This window comes from Phyllosticta citribraziliensis (assembly GCF_038025025.1).
Source record: "Phyllosticta citribraziliensis strain CPC 17464 chromosome Unknown J3D65scaffold_13, whole genome shotgun sequence".
Classification (NCBI taxonomy): domain Eukaryota; kingdom Fungi; phylum Ascomycota; class Dothideomycetes; order Botryosphaeriales; family Phyllostictaceae; genus Phyllosticta; species Phyllosticta citribraziliensis.
In genome coordinates this window covers 1,215,127-1,231,744 of record NW_027117350.1, presented here as the reverse complement: position 1 = coordinate 1,231,744, position 16,618 = coordinate 1,215,127, and the positions used below count along the sequence as shown (strand labels likewise).

At 57.2% G+C, this 16,618-nt stretch overlaps 7 protein-coding genes across 7 annotated transcripts; 4 read left to right on the top strand and 3 right to left on the bottom strand.

The window, feature by feature from the left end:
• The first annotated feature begins 226 nt into the window (after positions 1 to 226).
• Positions 227 to 959, top strand: J3D65DRAFT_144469 (uncharacterized protein). Its single transcript, XM_066794036.1, has one exon. The coding sequence runs from the start codon at positions 321 to 323 to the stop codon at positions 900 to 902; it is 582 nt and encodes a 193-aa protein (XP_066651067.1). The 5' UTR covers positions 227 to 320; the 3' UTR covers positions 903 to 959.
• Positions 960 to 1,188: 229 nt separating this feature from the next.
• On the top strand, positions 1,189 to 2,509 carry J3D65DRAFT_144340 (uncharacterized protein). Its single transcript, XM_066794032.1, has 3 exons — positions 1,189 to 1,831; positions 1,892 to 2,374; positions 2,445 to 2,509. The coding sequence occupies exons 1-2, from the start codon at positions 1,470 to 1,472 to the stop codon at positions 2,349 to 2,351; spliced, it is 822 nt and encodes a 273-aa protein (XP_066651066.1). The 5' UTR covers positions 1,189 to 1,469; the 3' UTR covers positions 2,352 to 2,374; positions 2,445 to 2,509.
• J3D65DRAFT_640214 (histone H3) lies at positions 2,455 to 3,341 on the bottom strand. The gene is made up of 3 exons (XM_066801775.1): positions 3,061 to 3,341; positions 2,873 to 2,997; positions 2,455 to 2,812 (listed from the first exon to the last, which is right to left on the bottom strand). The coding sequence occupies exons 1-3, from the start codon at positions 3,107 to 3,109 to the stop codon at positions 2,597 to 2,599; spliced, it is 390 nt and encodes a 129-aa protein (XP_066651065.1). The 5' UTR covers positions 3,110 to 3,341; the 3' UTR covers positions 2,455 to 2,596.
• On the top strand, positions 2,939 to 4,423 carry J3D65DRAFT_144361 (uncharacterized protein). Its single transcript, XM_066794033.1, has one exon. The coding sequence runs from the start codon at positions 3,204 to 3,206 to the stop codon at positions 4,308 to 4,310; it is 1,107 nt and encodes a 368-aa protein (XP_066651064.1). The 5' UTR covers positions 2,939 to 3,203; the 3' UTR covers positions 4,311 to 4,423.
• Positions 4,424 to 8,189: 3,766 nt separating this feature from the next.
• Positions 8,190 to 8,894, bottom strand: J3D65DRAFT_607201 (uncharacterized protein; the record flags this gene model as incomplete). The annotated part of the gene is made up of 1 exon (XM_066798484.1): positions 8,190 to 8,894. The coding sequence occupies one exon, from the start codon at positions 8,892 to 8,894 to the stop codon at positions 8,190 to 8,192; it is 705 nt and encodes a 234-aa protein (XP_066651063.1).
• A 580-nt stretch (positions 8,895 to 9,474) lies between these two features.
• On the top strand, positions 9,475 to 10,829 carry J3D65DRAFT_144321 (uncharacterized protein). The gene has a single exon (XM_066794031.1). The coding sequence runs from the start codon at positions 9,714 to 9,716 to the stop codon at positions 10,731 to 10,733; it is 1,020 nt and encodes a 339-aa protein (XP_066651062.1). The 5' UTR covers positions 9,475 to 9,713; the 3' UTR covers positions 10,734 to 10,829.
• A 1,794-nt stretch (positions 10,830 to 12,623) lies between these two features.
• Positions 12,624 to 13,462, bottom strand: J3D65DRAFT_687717 (uncharacterized protein; the record flags this gene model as incomplete). Its single annotated transcript, XM_066803852.1, has 2 exons — positions 12,624 to 13,049; positions 13,263 to 13,462. The coding sequence occupies 2 exons, from the start codon at positions 13,460 to 13,462 to the stop codon at positions 12,863 to 12,865; spliced, it is 387 nt and encodes a 128-aa protein (XP_066651061.1). The 3' UTR covers positions 12,624 to 12,862.
• Positions 13,463 to 16,618: the final 3,156 nt, after the last annotated feature.

Here is a 16,618-nt window from a genome sequence, read left to right as displayed (position 1 = left end):
AGCTTCACACGGGTTGCATGGAGGAGGCGAAGGCAGGCTGTTTCAAGGGTTGGGCGGTGTGCCCTGCTCTTTTGTCGCGACCCCGAGTCTTTCGTGAAAGAACGGCGGCGGATCAGATGGCAGTCATTCTGAGCGCGTAGACATGTGTTGTTTGACTCCTGGTATAAATGTTAACGATGCAGAGCAGCTTGCTTGACTTGCCGCCACGCCTTCTCCGACGCGCGCCTTCATTCAGGTCCTGGCCTCTATTATCTATCGCCTTGTAATCCATCGGGTCCTCTCAGAACTACGCCCACAGCTCCCATACCTGGGCAGCGACAATGAAAGGCAGGACGTGGCCATCGTCTTCCTCAAAGGCAACATGGATGGAGGAGGCGGGAGAGGGGGTAGAGGCAGAGCCCAAACTCCGCGTCAACGACTTTGGCGCCATGAAGAGGCGGATGGTGCCGGAGCTGCAGGACCTTCGCCGCCTCCGCCATAAAGAAGCATATGATGCCGGAGCTGCAGGACCTCAAGCCGACGACTTCGAAGCAAATAATGACGCCAGAGCTGACGGACCTCGAAGCCGAAGCGTGCTCCGTCTTTACAGCTGTGAGGGGGGAGCCAGACGAGAGAGAGATACATCTCATGGGCCCTGGCGTCAACGTGTCAAAGGACATGCTCCATCCTCTATCGTGACAGGCGCACGCACGGTAATAGACACAGAGGTTGTTGCGGCTGTCGTTGGCATACGGAGCGACGTCGAGCAAAGGCGAAACACGGTAGGCGTCGTGGCCAATCCAAAGAATCAATCTTGTTCCATCTCTTCCTCTGTCCTCACTGTGCTATCCAAGCACAGCTCATGTACCCTCGACCTCCAACTGTATTTGTGTATTCCCCTCGGGCTGCGGCAGCATGTTTGACGGACGAGATGGTGGGGTTGGACGGATCGAGCGAAAAGCGACAGCACACGAGGCGGTAGATTGCAAGACGCGAGAGACGGGTGGCGTTGCCGGAGGCGCAAGCAAGCGTGGATTCAGGCGCGTTCACAGCTTCTGGTGGGTGTGGAGAGTTGGGATGGAGATAGTTGCGAGAGTCGCGTCGAGGGGCGGGGATGATGGGTGGACAGCCGGGGTCGGCCGCGCCGACGCGCCAAACCCAAAGGGGTAAGGTAAGCTCGTCGCCGGTGGTACCGTCAACACCAACGAACGAGACGATCCAATAATCTTGAATATTCAACAACCCACACCATTGATCATGCGAAGAGACTGGCGCCGACTCTTTCCGCCTTCGACGCGAAACGCCTCGTGTGGCCTCGTGGGAAGGGATTTCCTGGGGGCAAGCTGGCCGACTGCCTGGTTCCGCACAAGACCCAGCTAGCTAGGTGCAGCAAACAATGACGCAGCAAACAACGACTCCTTCGCCAGTACCTCCTCCGTTCTTCACGCCAAACCAGATCGTTGCAGATCCATCAACCGCCATCCTACTCGATGCCTCCCCACGACCAGGCCGCAGCGCCATCACCGCTGCTGCCGCCAGCATGGGCAGATGCTATTTTCACCGACGCTTTCCTCGCAAAGTATGCGCGAGACGACGGTGACGGCGCAGACGACGTGGTGGATTTGGCGACTGGCGATCTGGTGCAAGACCACGGGTACCTTGCAGGCATGGAAGATTACCCGGAGGAGGGGCCGTTCGCCGCTCTGGCTTGGGATGACGCTTGCAGTCAAGATGAAACCCCGCAGGAAAGGATGGACGACACGCTGGAGGCAGAGGAGGGCGAAGAGGACGACGAGGAGGACGAGGAGAGGATGGACAGTCATGTCGAGGCAGAAGAAGAGGACAAGCACGAGTAAGTTCACCAAGGGTCGATTGTTGTTGACATGCTTCATACTCACTCTTCCGAATCAAGGACAACAACAAATGTGCCGATTCGGCCCGCCATCACGACAACAACCAAGGAAGGCATCGAACCCATCGACGCCAGCGCCCTGAAATTTGGCAATTGGACCCCCGAGGAGGACGCGAGGATGAAAGAGCTGCGGGACAAGAAGGTGCCGTGGGCAGAGATTGTTCCAGCGCACATGCCCGGGCGCACGCTGCAAGCAGCGAGGCAACGATTCTACGACGTCCAGAAGGGTCGCTCGGCCACCGGTGGCGACAGTCAATCATACCGAAGATGGACCCAGGCCGAAAAGGACCACCTCCTGGGCCAACGCCGCAAAGGATTCAAGTTCAAAGGCATTGCGGAAGAGCTGGGAGTTTCTGAGGCAATGGCCATTACCCAGTACAACCGGCTGGTGAAGAAGCTGAACGATGATGATGATAATGATGATGATGATGAGGAGGACGGAGAGGACGAGCTTGCTTAGGTAGTGGCGAGTCATATGTCTGGGTTAGTCTGCTGATACTACTACATTCAATGACATTGGGCAGATTCACACAAGAAGCTAAAGCACACACAGCGCACGTCAATCTGCATGAATTCAGTGCTTATCCCCATCTTCGACGGCCGCAAGCCTCCTCTCCTTCCTGTAGAGCTTCCCTCTCCCCTGTCGGTTTGTCTCTATCCAATCAACCAATGTATGTTGTGCCGCTGCCGCGGACGGAATTACTGTTAATGGGCCTCAAACCGACCGCGGATCCGTCTCGCCAACTGCATGTCAACCTGCTTGATAGTCTGGCGACGGGCATGCTGGGCGCAGTAATTGGTGTCCTCCATCACACCGACCAGGTACGCCTCGGCCGCCTCCTGCAGCGCTTCCAACGCCTTGACCTGCCACCGCGTCACCCCGCTGGCGCCATCCGTCATTGCTTGAGCAATCTCCCGCACCTGGTACCGTGTTGGTCAGTTGTGTGTATGTGTGTGTGGCTGTGTCTGTGGCATACTGACCAGGCGGGAGAAGGGCAGCTTGCGCAGGCAGAGGTCGGTCGACTTTTGGCATGCTTTGATTTCCCTGATGGCAACGGCACTGGACTTGCGACGCCTGACCGGCGGCCGAGGGGTGGGGTCGCCAGCTGCGCGTGCGAACTGTGTGTCAGCAATGTGCAGTGTGTTGGCTGTGGTGTTGTCGGACATACGCTGTGAGAGGCTTCGTTTCGACGGCTTCCCGAGCTTGGATCGTGCCATTTTTGATTGAGTGGATGGAGGATCGAAAGAGGTTGATGAAGGTCCAAGAAACTAAATATGTAGACAATCGTCGTCGTCGCTCTCGGCCTCAGGCATGGAGCAAACAAGCCGCAGGTGCCAGCCTGTACATGTCGGTAGGTTTGTCGTTTTCTTCGTCCGTCCATCCATCTGCGTCTACCCTCACTCCCTCACTCCGTGTCACACTTCCTGTGCATTTCCTTGCCACTTCATCTTCTCGCTTGCTTGCGCGTCATGCTCGACGCTCACACGGTCGTCGCCCCAGGCCATCATCCTCGACCGAAACGACCATGACGGCCCACCACCACCACCACCACCATACGTCTTCGCTGCCGCCGCCAGAACTCGCGCACCATCTCGCCGAACTGCAGCGCCTCATCGAGCCCGACAACGCTCGCGTCATCGAAAGTACTGCCCCAACTTCTCAGCCCGACCAAGAATGCCAAAAGGCGACTCTGGAGTACTGCCACAACCGTCGCACGCCCACACTGCTACGCCTACACCCGGCACACCACAGGAGGTCCGAAGCACTTCAGGTCCGCTTGGCGCCCGCACGGGTGCCTCGCAGACGAGCATTGCAGACCTCACCTGTCCCCGGCCAAGAAGCATCTGTACGCGCGGTACCCAGCGCCGCAGGCGCGCCAGGCCTCGTTCGGCTCTCACAATTTCCACACCAGCTCGCAGCCCATGCGGTCTACCTCACGCGGCTTCGGCTCCAGCAGTGCTTGATAGGCAGGCTTGCCTGTGTCGCATTGTGCCTCTTCTCTTCCTCATTCACGAGTGGATCTCCGGCCCCCCAGAGCTCAGCAATGGCGCCCTGCCAAAACACGCGGAGCACATCCAACCAAAGAAGATTGGCTCAAAGCACAACACTGCCCCGCAGCTGTCGCCGCTTTCGGTGAAGCTCCCCAAAGTCACCAGCGCCTCCGAGGACGCCATGTGGCGGCGAGCTGGAGCTACACGCTCGCGCTGTCGCGGCCAACAAGACAAGTGGACGCGGACACAGCAAATACGCTCGCGGCCGCACTCGACGCACAGAGCTTCCAGCTCCGACAGACAGAGACGGCTCTCACCAGAGACGCGGGGGTTCAGAGCAGGCGCCTCTGCCAAGTGCTCGAGGCGGTGCTGCAGCAGGCGTCGGCGGAAATGGACCGCACGGGGCAGAAGACAGACTGGAATTTGAGCATACCCGCCTCGGACCGCCTTTCACAAACCTCCTAGTCGTCGTCGAGACATGCATGCATGTTGGACGTGCTAGCAAAACGTTTCTCCGACAAGCTCTCCTCCACTTCCTTCACTGGACACTTCAACACAAACACCAGCACGACCAAGGCCATCCCTCGTCGCCATCACTACCATCTCTATCATTGCTTTTTCATCTTCCTCCAGTAGCTGCGGCCGCGTCACGATGCCCTGTCACCCGAGATTGTGTCGATGGCTACTTCACGGGGACAGTCTCGCTCCGGCAACCATCGCACCCCTGTCGCACTGTCACGCAGCTTCAGAGAGAAAGATGACACTGGGGAACAAACGAGACGGACTGCACAATCAAGTTCAACAACAAGAGGGCGTACAACCTGGAAGTCTCAGTATCATCAGGTGTCGCCAAAGTACGTTGGTTTTCCAGCTGCGCCAGATTGGCCGCGTTGTGTCGACGGCTTGCAGCGTGGCTCAAGGACCGCAGCGCCTGAAGTTATGGACTTTGTGCTGTCGCCATTTGCGACTGATTGTCACAGTATCAACGCCGCCTCCTCCTCCTCCTCCTCCTCCTGCCGCCTTTTCTCAATCCATACAGCCTGAAACCCCACGACTCGGTATCGGCCGCCAGCACCACATCGATTGAATGGACAGTGGTGGGACAACGTGTCTTGGTCAGGCCTCCGATGGATCTAAAAGCGGTGGATTGGGCGCACAACTGGTGGTGATGATGATGGTGCAGCCGGGGAATAAGAGAGGCCATGTCCGAGTCCGAGTCTTTGAATTGGCCATGACTGTCCTGGTGGTCAGTCTTCGTGTCCCAATCATGTCTCGCACACATCCAGCTCGAAACGCCTGAAACAAATGTTCTATTTGGTCCTCCCCGTCAATGGCATATGCACGTCAAATTCTGGATTTCCCCTCGAGTACCAGCAACCCGTCCCATTCTCCAATGCTGCTGCTGGTTCCGCCCGCAAATAACCAAAGATCCATCTTGAAACCATGTCCCAATTCATCATTCCAGTACCTCGTGTCCTGCCTTCCAGACCCATAGACGACATGCCCGGCCATCTTGTGCTCTTTTTAAAGAGCCTCTGACGTGTCTACAAGCTGGAGTTGGTCGTGGCCAGCGACGCTGGTGTCGAGATTGGCCTTGAAAAGTTTTAGTGCTGTGGTTGGTCAAGACGGGATCGAGTCTGTGGACATTGATCCCTCTTCCGCATTCCGCTCTAGGCAAACGGGAGACTTCAACCGCTGGGACTGTCATCTAATCACCACCACCGACGAAGAAATAGCAGCCGCGGCGCACTAGAATCCCTATAGGGATGATGATGGCCCGCCCACCGGCTCACTACGAAGCTTGTCTTTCCGGCCATGGGCCCACACGAATGCTGCTAAAATCGTTTGCCGTCTCTAGAAGTCGAAGCGCGTGGCTGACGATCATCATCACGTCTCCTCGCCTCTCGAAGAAATTGCCTGGCATCTTGATGCCTGCCCGAATCCAAAACGCAGCGCATCATAATTGGACCAAAGACTGCAGCAAGCAATTCAAAAGCCGTGGCCCACCATCCCTCGGCCTACTGTCGACCAGGACGTGCGCGCTCAGCCCCTAGTTGGTCGTGAAACTCGGCCACAGCCAAGTAGAGGCCGGAAATCAAGCAGCCGGACGCCACTTTTCTCGACCTGATTCTACAGCTGCTCAAGCGAGCCCTTGAGCGTGATGACGACGCCTAAAAAAAAGTACTTTAGCGTCTTCATCTTCCTCGGCATGTGCGCGCGCGCAAGGTTGTCAAGGCTGAGGCTGAGACGAGGCCGAATCCAAAGGTCGACTTCCACAAAAGGACAACTTCACGAGAGTACAAGAGACTGTCTCATCATGAAGCTCCTAATTGCAGATTCCGCTGTTGCTGGTACGGCCATACAAGGCGCACCGCACTGACAAAGGACTTGTTGCCCAAAATCCAGTCGACCAGTACAGTGCGAACACCTGCGCAGCTGGATCAATCAATGAGCGCGTGCAGACCAACGCCAACGTGGACTTTCACAGCAAATCCATCGCCATGGTGGGCCGGCCAGGCGGCCGTCGAATTCCGAGCCGGTGCGTCGTTCGTGAGAGTTAGTTGCTGAGGCCGCGTGTGGCCGCCCGAGGACGACGAGCTTTGGTGCGACTTCGAGTTTGCGCGCGCCGCATTTATGTATCGCGACGGCCCCTTTCCAATTTTTTTTGGCCGACGCGCGAGTATCAGGCATGATGAGAGCGGTACGGCCATGGCCGGCGGGCCCGGCACGCCAGCCGACGAAGAGTCGTCAGAGGCAGCGTCCGCACTGACGGTCGCCATGGCAGCTCGACCACTGCTGCTGCTGCTGGTGTTGATGGCGAGGAGTATGACGGCCCCATCGGTGGCGTCATGCAAGTCGAGCCCTGCCTGCTACTTAGCAGACTGACTGACTGACCTTTTGCTGCCAGGCCCGCCACGCTCGCTCAATCCGCGCTTGTCTTCGTATGACCGGGAAGAGAGTTACGGAAGATGATGCCTCCCGCGCCTGGCCTCGCTCCGGCCATAAACGCCGCGACTATGGAGCGGGAAGAGGAAATTCACCCGCAGCTGGTTGCCGAGTATGATAAAAGGGGGGAGGGGGGGACGCGAAGCAGCTGCGCGCACGAGCACCTCACGCGCTTTGCCAGGAAGCTCGATCGAGTCTTAGCCACGAGCCTCCAGACGGCAGCGCGGGCTCAACGGCACTTGGTGACTGTTGTGCACAGAAGAGTCGGGCAATCAGTGGGAGATGGGGGGTGGAGGAGGAGGAACAAGGGCTATGGATGAATATCAAATGAAAAAGCCCAGCCCGTGGCTCAAATCAAAGCATCACCACCACTACATAGAGAAAATATAATGAATTACGGCGGCACTGACGGACATCACCGCAGTACTCGACCGCGTTTCCGGTGCCCCAAGGAGGTCTTCACTGGCCCTGCAGATAATAATGGCGATGCCATCAAAGAGCTAGAACCGCTTGTCAAGCAAGACGTCGAGAGGGAGCCTGAGGATACCACCGCAGCGATCAAGATGAAGTCCAGCAAACCTGACAACAATCCAGCTCCCATGCCAAACGGAAGCCAGTAGACCCCTGGGCTGATTATTTTGGAAATAGAGCGAAGCAAGGCTCTGAAAGTGATAATGACATTGATGTTAGGTTGGAGGACTCTAGCAATAGCAATATCAGCATCAACAGTGCGCCAGGGTCGTCCCGACTTCGTCGGCAACGCGCCTGACAGCGCCGCCGCCTCATCTCTCAAACACGGTGGCTGCTGGGAACAACGGCCGGATCGTCCCATGAGCAGGATTTGGTCAGAATAACAAGCCATGTGCACTTGTCAGCCCCCAGAACTGTGTCATCCACCTCTGTCAACCATTTTTTTCGCACCAACATGCCAAGCCGATGGTCCTGGTGCTCTCTTAACATCTCCCACGCTTCTCGTCAACCGCCGCACGCCTCTCTCGGCCTCGTTCAGTGTCTGACGGGTGCTACCATCTGCCGCCACAGCACTGTCCCCTCCTCTGCCGGGGAAACGCGCCCTCGCTTCCTTGTCGTCATCTTGTGTAGCACGCGCAACAGACTTGGAGGGAAGGCAGGCATGCAGTTTCCATCGGGATATCATAGCCTTGTGAGTATGAGCATAAGCAGTAGACGCATGATGGTCATGCGCGAGCTCGTAGCGCGCGCATGGCGTCAGGTGGTAGTCCAAATCATAAGGGCTTCCAGATCGAGACCGCTGTTGGCCGAGAAGGCCTGCTATTTGTAGCCGTGTTTGGGGTGACTGGGAGCCTGATGGCGCTGACGACGGCATTTGATGATGGGCTCGCTATGCCCTTGTGTCGGCAGCGTGGGTGGAGGTGGTTGTTGGTGTGGAGGTGGAGGAGCGTTCGATGGCGGCGCGGCGGCCGTTGACGACCTCGCGAGCCCCGGGCGACGTGTGCGAGAGCGCCACGCTGGCGATGGCAGTAGCAGCAGCGGCGATACCACGCGGCCGCGCTTTGCGAACAGCGCCGTTGGCATCGTGCCATGACCTCGATGGCGTGCCCCTATGAGCACCACACCTGGAGAGGGGAGCTTCGGCGGGAAGCATACCTGGGCAGCCGGAGAATGAAGTTGGGCCGGACATGCAAAGAGAACTTGAAGGGGAGGTGTACCTAGAGCTGACCTGTCCGGCGATTCCAATAGACCGTCGGCGGCTTTTGCGGCGGTGCTTTACGTCTTGCGCATTCAGCGCCCCAAGTCCCCAGTGGTCGGGAATTGTGCGGTGGAGCCGATAGCAGCGTTGAGGCGTTTGAGCAGGCGCTGGGTGGCGCGGAGCAGAGAGAGTACGGCGGGACCGGAGACATTGGAGGACTTGGCGAGACTTGAGGGTGGTGGGTCGTGAATTGAAAGTGAGAGGGATGAAGTTCGAGTCGTCAAGCGTCCAGGAATGCGCCCGCCGGCGGGGCCTGATGGACTGACGGTGACGTTGTCTGACCTGATCAGGACCACCCTGCCGTAGATGGGACTCCCCTCGTCTACTCCACTGCATGGCAGGGAGTCGAATGATTTGCGTCTCTAGCTAGACCAGCTCCTCGGTCGCCGCCGCGTCCAGAGTCTCCTGGCAACGATGCGGTTGGATGCGGTAGCGACATTGGGCGGATTTTGCGTCGGTCAGGAGCCGCAGGTTGGCCCACAAGGCCGCGGCGTCCGAAGCACCAAAGACGTGCCACGCTGGGGCGATGTTGTCGACAAACGCGTTTTCCTCGTTTGGATCATGGAACCTTGGTGGGTAGTCGATCCTCGACAGTTGTTTCCGGCGGGGACGAGCGGGCAAGATGAAGCCGCCGCAGCCAAGGCCGGCACGATCTAGAAGACGGTTGGAAGTTGTTCACGTCGTTCTTCTGGCCAACATTAGTATCCAGCAGCAGCAGGAGCAGGGACGAGACGAACAGAGGAGAGGAGAGGTAAGCGCCAGATGAGAAGGTTGAGAGGCTCGGCGGTGGTTGAGGAGCATCTCTTCTCGTTGTCGGCAGCCACCGAGAGGCAGATGTTTGTCGGTATTGGCTGAGAAAGGCAAGATGGATGGGTCGAGCGGGTCGAAGGCGACGAGGCGGGGGAGACGGAGGGAGTGACGAGCTGGCGACCTGGGCTTTCCTCCTCTTCCTCTTCCTCTTCTTCTTCTTCTTCCTCCTCTCCTCTTCTTCCTCCATCATCAATCACAACATCCGCTGACGCTCTTCTTTCATCGCATCCACCTCACCATCACTTGTCTGATTCTACCGGTACGCCAAAGCACAACGGCTACTCCTACAACCCACGACATGGTGCAGCAACGAGAACAAGCACCCTCACCCGCTGGGTGCGTTCGATGGAGTCGACGGCCGCAATGTTCAGATTCTTCGCCTCGCCCGTTCCATGGGGTCGACGGCCGCAATGTTCAGATTCTTTACTTCGCCCGCCTAGCCCACCTCGCCCGAGCGCGACACCAACGCTCAGGCCGCCCAAACAGACCTTATCAAGCGCCCATAATCGCCTCAACTCTAGCTCACCTACGCGCAAAAGCTGGAAGAAACCGTCGCTGTACTACGCGCCGACTTCTCCTCCCAAAAAATGCACTACGAAAACCTTCTCTCGTCGACGACGGCCTCGTCGCAAACCAAACTTACCGAAACGCGACTCCAACGCGCCGGCCCAGCAAACAGAGCTCATCGAGCGCCCATCGTCGCCTCGACTCCAGCTCACATACGCGCAAAACTTGACGAGCACACCGTCTCCTGTCCGCAGATTGCTCCTCCCACTTTCTGGCGTCTCGAAGGTTGAACAGACTGGAATCCGCCGTCCGTGTGTGCTGCCCGGGCGGGCTACTTCGACAGCGAACGCAGAGCCGACGAAGGCGGCGCGAGGTACCCATCAGTCAAATCTGGCCTCAAACCCGTCCCGCGAGAGCAATAACAGCATCCGACGTCGAAGCACGCTTGGAGAAAACATGCTCGGGCTCAGGAGTACGAGGTTGATGAGCTGCCGCCGCCGTCGAGACGATCACGTCCATCCACAGCAAACACGCCTCAAGTACAGTACGAGGAAACCCACAGCAGCCCTTTCACTCAGGACAATCCATTTCAGAGTCCCCGACGCGTCTGGCCGCCACTTCTCCACAGGATTATGGGTCGTCAGCAAGTGGGGGAGGAGTTGGGGGTGGTGTCATGGATTTACGGCCAGCCCCGCTGAATGCCACGCACCTATGTATTCAATCAATCAGCACTGTACCCACAGATCCAAATATTTGCTCAACTTGGCCCCATGCATATGCGTCTCCATGTTCTCTCGTCCTGTCTCGAAGTTTTCACGCCGTTCATGTCCTGGTAGCATAGCAGAGGTCAATCTCTAAGGCGTAGGATGAGAGCCTCTGATTCAGCTCCAGTTCAGGACGCGACCACAGCTCTGATTCTTAAGAAAGATGCATGCCGGCACGAATGTGGAAAACCAAAGTGTAAGAGCCAGGAATGTGGCAACCACATTGCGCATGAATCTCGCCTGTGCGGTCACAAACGTGTTGCGCGTATGGAGTGCGAGCTGAGGCATGGCCATCGTGGTCACCGCATCCATCACCATATATTGGGTTTTGATACGGTCGAGAAGCACCAACCACCCGATGGAAGGAATGGTGCTTGACGAGCGAGGCAGTCATCGACAGGCTCCGCACCATGGCCAATATATGGGATGCGCGGCTCGACAGCATCAGAGGACCGAGTCGACACCAGGCGTCGCACGTGGAAACAGTGGAAGGAGGTTAAGGATAGTTTGCAGCAACTGAAGCAAGATGTCAGTCACAAGGTGATGAAAGGACGGACCAACTGGAGGAGTAGGAGCTGAAGGATACATTCGAGCAGGCGTACATCGAGTTTGAATAACAGCCCAGCGGGTAGCTAGCGCAAAACTCCCTTGGTTTGGTAATGTGTCTCCTACCTCTTTCAGTCCCACAGCTGCGAGATTTACAACCTTGTCTCAAGATTGCATCCTTATAAGGGGTTTGCAAGCACCTCTGTTTATAGACATGCTTTGGCGGTAGTAGGAGTATGGGGGGCCGAAGTGAGAAGTGAACTCTAAAAAGATGAGGGCGGTGAGTAAAGGATAGCAGATGATGGGAGGTAGGAGCACGGCGGCGGACGAAGGCAGCAGGATCATTTCACACAGTACTTGAACAGCGGCAATGTCCAGTGACGTCTCAAGTAGGTCGTTGGCGTAGGCTGGTTCAGGAAAGTTTTTAATGCCCGGACTCCAAACACAGAATCCTATGCAGTCGTCTTGATTAGCAAGAATGGCTGAGAAATTGGAGATGGCGACGCACTCGTCTGATAGCTTGGGATAGCTGTAGAGTGGTTGAGATGAAGGTGAGTAGAGTTGAGATGGAGGTAAGGTTAACAAGAGTGGGAGTGCAGGAAGACCAATTTTCTTCCCGGTGTCGCCAACGCTAATCCAACAGAATCACAACCGCCTTATAAATTCTTCTCTCATCTTCTTTACGCCCGCCGTTGCTGTTGCTCTTCTCCTTCTTGTCTCATCGCATCTTGGCCCACCAACGTGTAAACGGCCAAAGCCAAGGTCACCTCACGTACCATTCTCTGCATCAGTCCTACTTGGACACTTATAGCCTGTCGATGCCGGGTAGTGGATGGTGTAAGGGCTCGTCTCCAGGGGACAAGATGAAGAAAATGTCCGCGGGAACGGGGGCGAGCCTCGCTCGCTGCTTCGCTCTGGAATGAGTCGCGGTGCCTGGAGCGACTTCAGAGGAGAAAGGCTGACGAGTGGTCGCTGTGGTTTTGTGGAGAACAGGCGCGCGGTGACTCTGGTGGCGCCGCTTGGCCGCTGTAATCCAAGCTGACCCGTTGACACCAATGAGGGCGCGCCGAATGTCAACGACACACTCCGTGAGCTCTTATAGAAAGAGGGAAAGCCTTCAGCCACCAGAAACCCTGAGTGAGGCGAGGATAAGCTGTAGAATTTGAAGCTGGGGCGAAGCACACAAATAGACCCGAAAATGAAGGCAGACAGACCCAAGAGCCTGGCCATGGAATGAAGCCCCAAGTCGCGACGAATCTGAGCGGTCCACGTGTATACTGCAAGCGATCAAGATCTCAATGAGGAGGAGGAGGAGGACCCCACAAGCCAACCGATTCGGTGCCCAAGTTGCCGCATCCGATATTCTTGGTGTGTCATCCTACGCTATTAGCGAAGTCCAGAATGTATATCCTGAAGAGAAAATGCTGTGATATCCTCCTAGATGTCATTTATTTCTTATATTAGGTAGGCTATCAGGCTTGACATCTTGAGCGTGGTGCTGTGTTGTTGAAGCAGCGCACGCGTCGAGGGCTCGGTGGAGGGCTCAGTGGAGGGCTCGGTGGTTGTAGCCTGTTGATTGGTGGCATCGCTTGCCAGGGTACTGTGGACTCAGGAGAGTCAATTTTGGAGCAATTAGGAGCGCGTCGTTAGGAGGAAAAGAAGTTGGAGTTGAAAGCATTACGAAGGCGAGTCGCGCATGCGGACGTCTGGTATAGACAAGACCTGGCCCAACGTGCTGTCCAAGATGCCCAGTTGCTCGTGGGCTCCCCAGGACGTGTTAAGTAGTGGCCGGTGAATCTCGCTAGCGGGAATGGCAATCTCGCCAGCGGGAATCATACTCGCTAGCGGGTGACTCAGCCACTCGCTAGCGGGAATCATACTCGCCGGCGAGTATGGCTTTCTCGCTCACGTGACCGGCATACTCGCCGGCGGGAATGGCATACTCGCCAGCAGGTGACTCAGCTGCTCACTCACGTGACCGGCATACTCGCCAGCGGAAACCATACTCGCCAGCGGGTGACTCAGCCACTTGCTCACGTGACCGGCATACTCGCCAGCGGGTGACTCAGCCACTCACTAGCGGGAATCATACTCGCCGGCGAGTATGGCTTTCTCGCTCACGTGACCGGCATACTCGCCGGCGAGTATGGCTTCCTCACTCACGTGACCGGCATACTCGCCGGCGAGTATGGCTTCCTCGCTCACGTGACCAGCATACTCGCCGGCGAGTATGGCTTCCTCGCTCACGTGACCAGCTCTCTCGCCAGCGGGATTCATACTCGCTAGCGGGAATGGCCTCCCCACCAGCAAGAAAGAAGGTGATTACTAAGAGGGCCATTCCCGCCAGCGAGTATGATTCCCGCCAGCGAGTTGCCTTTCCCGCCAGCGACAAGGCGCGCAATTTGCCTCGACTTGACACCCAACAGCAAGATGGACAGCCCTGAAGCGCTCCAAGTCCCCCTCAGCGACAGTTCTACACTGTGAGCAACCATATAATTCAACCCAAATGATGCTTGCTTACACCATGTGCTACTCCTAGTCACCCTTGCCAACCTCGCCCCCGTCCACAATATGCTCGCCGTCCTCTCCCGCATATCGCGCGTCGCCCTCCCCCGCACATCGCGCGTCGCCCTCTCCCGCAGAACGCGACCCGTCCTCTCCCGCAGAACGCACCCCTCCACACCTGCAAAAGCGCCAGCACAACCTTGGCCCCGTCTCAATTCCGATAGTTGAAGACACAACTCCAGTGAGCGGCACCGGCAGCAACAAGGACCGCGAGTGAAGCAAGCGTGGAGGACACAAGACGCGATGATGCCGAAACCTTGCTCGGAGACGTCGACTGGACCTTTGACCGAGCTCCGGACGAAACAATTCAGGATTTGAACGAGGGAATCGACCTATCCAATCCGTTTGTTATGATCGAGCGCCCCAGGAAACGGAAGCGCGACTCTGAAATGGAGCAAGAGCGTATGACGGCCGACGGGCAGACAGCGACCGAAGAATCTCGCGCTCCTCCCATGAACGAGACCGACAAGGCCATGGAGCAGCTCAGTGGGTGCTATCAGGTCGGACAAAGCGTAATCTACCTTATTTGGGGCGCCTTTGCCTTGAACGATATGCGCATCATAGAACTCGCCAAGAATCCACCTTAGCCTTGGGCGTCTTGGGCATCTTGGGCATCTTGGGCGAAGGACCGCCATCGCGACGGACCCGTTCAATGCCATGTCGGCAGCCGTTGACGCCGCCCGCGGGCGTCGCGGTCCAAGACGCTGAGGCCACGCATGCCAAGTTGAAGGGTAAACCAGAGCCCGCGATCGCTTCTTGCGCCGGATGACTTGTGTGCGACGACGGCGCGTCATGATAAGGGCGCCGCCGCCTTTGTGATAGGATTGAAGAGTTTCTCAAGTGGGGCATGGTCGGGACTTGATATTTGCTCGTACTTCCGCCGGTGACGAAACGCAGCCGGGCAAGCGTCCGCACCAGCAGACGTCGCCAGAGAAGCACGCCTTCCTCGCCCTCTCTTCATTCAAGGCCGGTCACCACACTGGTATAGGTCGACAAGTTGAATCACCCTCCGTTTCCGTCTTCGCCCCACATCCGATCGTTCTAGTTCCTCCAAGCTGCTCGAAATGTACGCCTCCCTTGCCCTGTTTTCATTCAAAGCTAGACACCATCTCACACGCTGACAGGTCGAGTTCGTGTACTGGGACGTTTCGACAGCACCACTTGGATCAATAAGGCCATCCTCTTCGCCCTTTGTCTACTCCGCCCTTGACCTGCTATCCCCGGAATCCACCAATTTCACTTGTTCGCAGCGGTCGGCGGCCACTGATCAACCCATTGCGCGCGCTGATGGCCGCCCAGCCAATTGCTGCGGTACTGCGCGTGGAGCTCATCACGTCGACGAGGGCGTCGCTAATTGGAGAGGAGAGTCTAATGACAACAAGAGCAGAGACTACGACCTGGAGCAACCTCAGGACCAAAACTCGTCCACGCCGGATGCGGACCACACGTCAACACTGACTGCATATCCGCCGAATGTGATTCACGGATCCCACCAGCTCACCCGAAGCACGCAGTTCTTGCGCCTCAAATTGTGAAGAAGGAGACGGCCACTTTTCAACATTATAGCGCCCACTCAAAGTTGAGTCCTCCGCCGCCAGCCCAGACACCGACATCGACACCTCCAAGACTACGTTTTCCGCGCGAGTTGAAGCAGCGTCTAGCGGTCAATTCAGCCAAAGACATGTCGGGAGTGCGATGCGCATCCGGCGCCCTTGTTCGCCGTCCCATGCGTTGTGTCATCCGCGCCCAGCCTCGAGCAAGAATGCACGCCGACCTTCGCGTCGAACAGCTGTGCTGTCCTCAATGCAGGAGCATCTTTTTCACCATCAACCGTACATTATTCTCAGGGAAGTTGGCGATATTCTCCTTGTCCAACCCCGCGTCACCAGTCAACTTGGGAAGCCTACCACCTGTGCTGAGTGCGTGGGTTTTCCCCTGTATGTACCTGCTAGGTCTGCAAGAGGGCTAGAAACATGGACCGCCGCTGAGTGGGAAGCAGCTCTGGTCATTGGGCAGCTTGGCGCTGACTAGGGCACGTCATCCGCCATTGCTTCGGGATCTGCACTGGCTGGGGAGTTTCATGGCCGGGGCGTTCAAGCAGTTGGGAATCGGTTCCTCGCAACGGCGGCATGCCATCCTCAGGACGACTGCCAGAGCCAGCAGACCCACTCAAAAGTCGGCTACTTCTCGACCATCCTCGGGCTCGCCACCGCGTCCTTGCCCACGGCGGAAATCGCGCCGTTCTTCATCTTTACGTACTTCACCACCTGCGCCGCCAGGACCATGCTCCCAAGCACGACTAGAGCGTCCCTCCCTTCGGAATTCTCCTCCATCTCCGCCGGCAACTCCATCGTCGACACAAAGACTTCGTCCTAGTCGGTGCGCATGAATACCTTCGACACGTACCTTGTGGTCGGGTCCGCAACCTTGGACAGGATCTTGCTCGTCATCCTCTCATACAACACCAGCGCGAACTTGACTTAGGCCTTCATCAGCAACTTCTTGTCGGTCATGAGCATGGACAGAGTGCCGTGCGTGCCGCACACCAACAAGCCGTTGAAGTATTCCTGCGGGGCGGTCGCCGAGCAAAAGACAAGCCCAGCGAGGAAGGAGCAGGTTGTACTGCGTGTGGCAGTAGGCGTCTGTGGTCTCGCCGCAGGAGAACTCACTGCCAATTGGTGCTAGGTTCACAAATGTTTCGTCCTTATTGATGCTGGAAGGGGCGTCCGGGTCTGGCAGCGTCGCCGAGGACCTCTCGGGTCCGTTGGAGAATTTGCCCTTGATCGCGATCAAGCGCTTCTCCACCGATGACCTTGTCCATGGCCTCAATGTCGCGCTCGTTCGCGGTCGCGCCTGGGTCAACGCCCA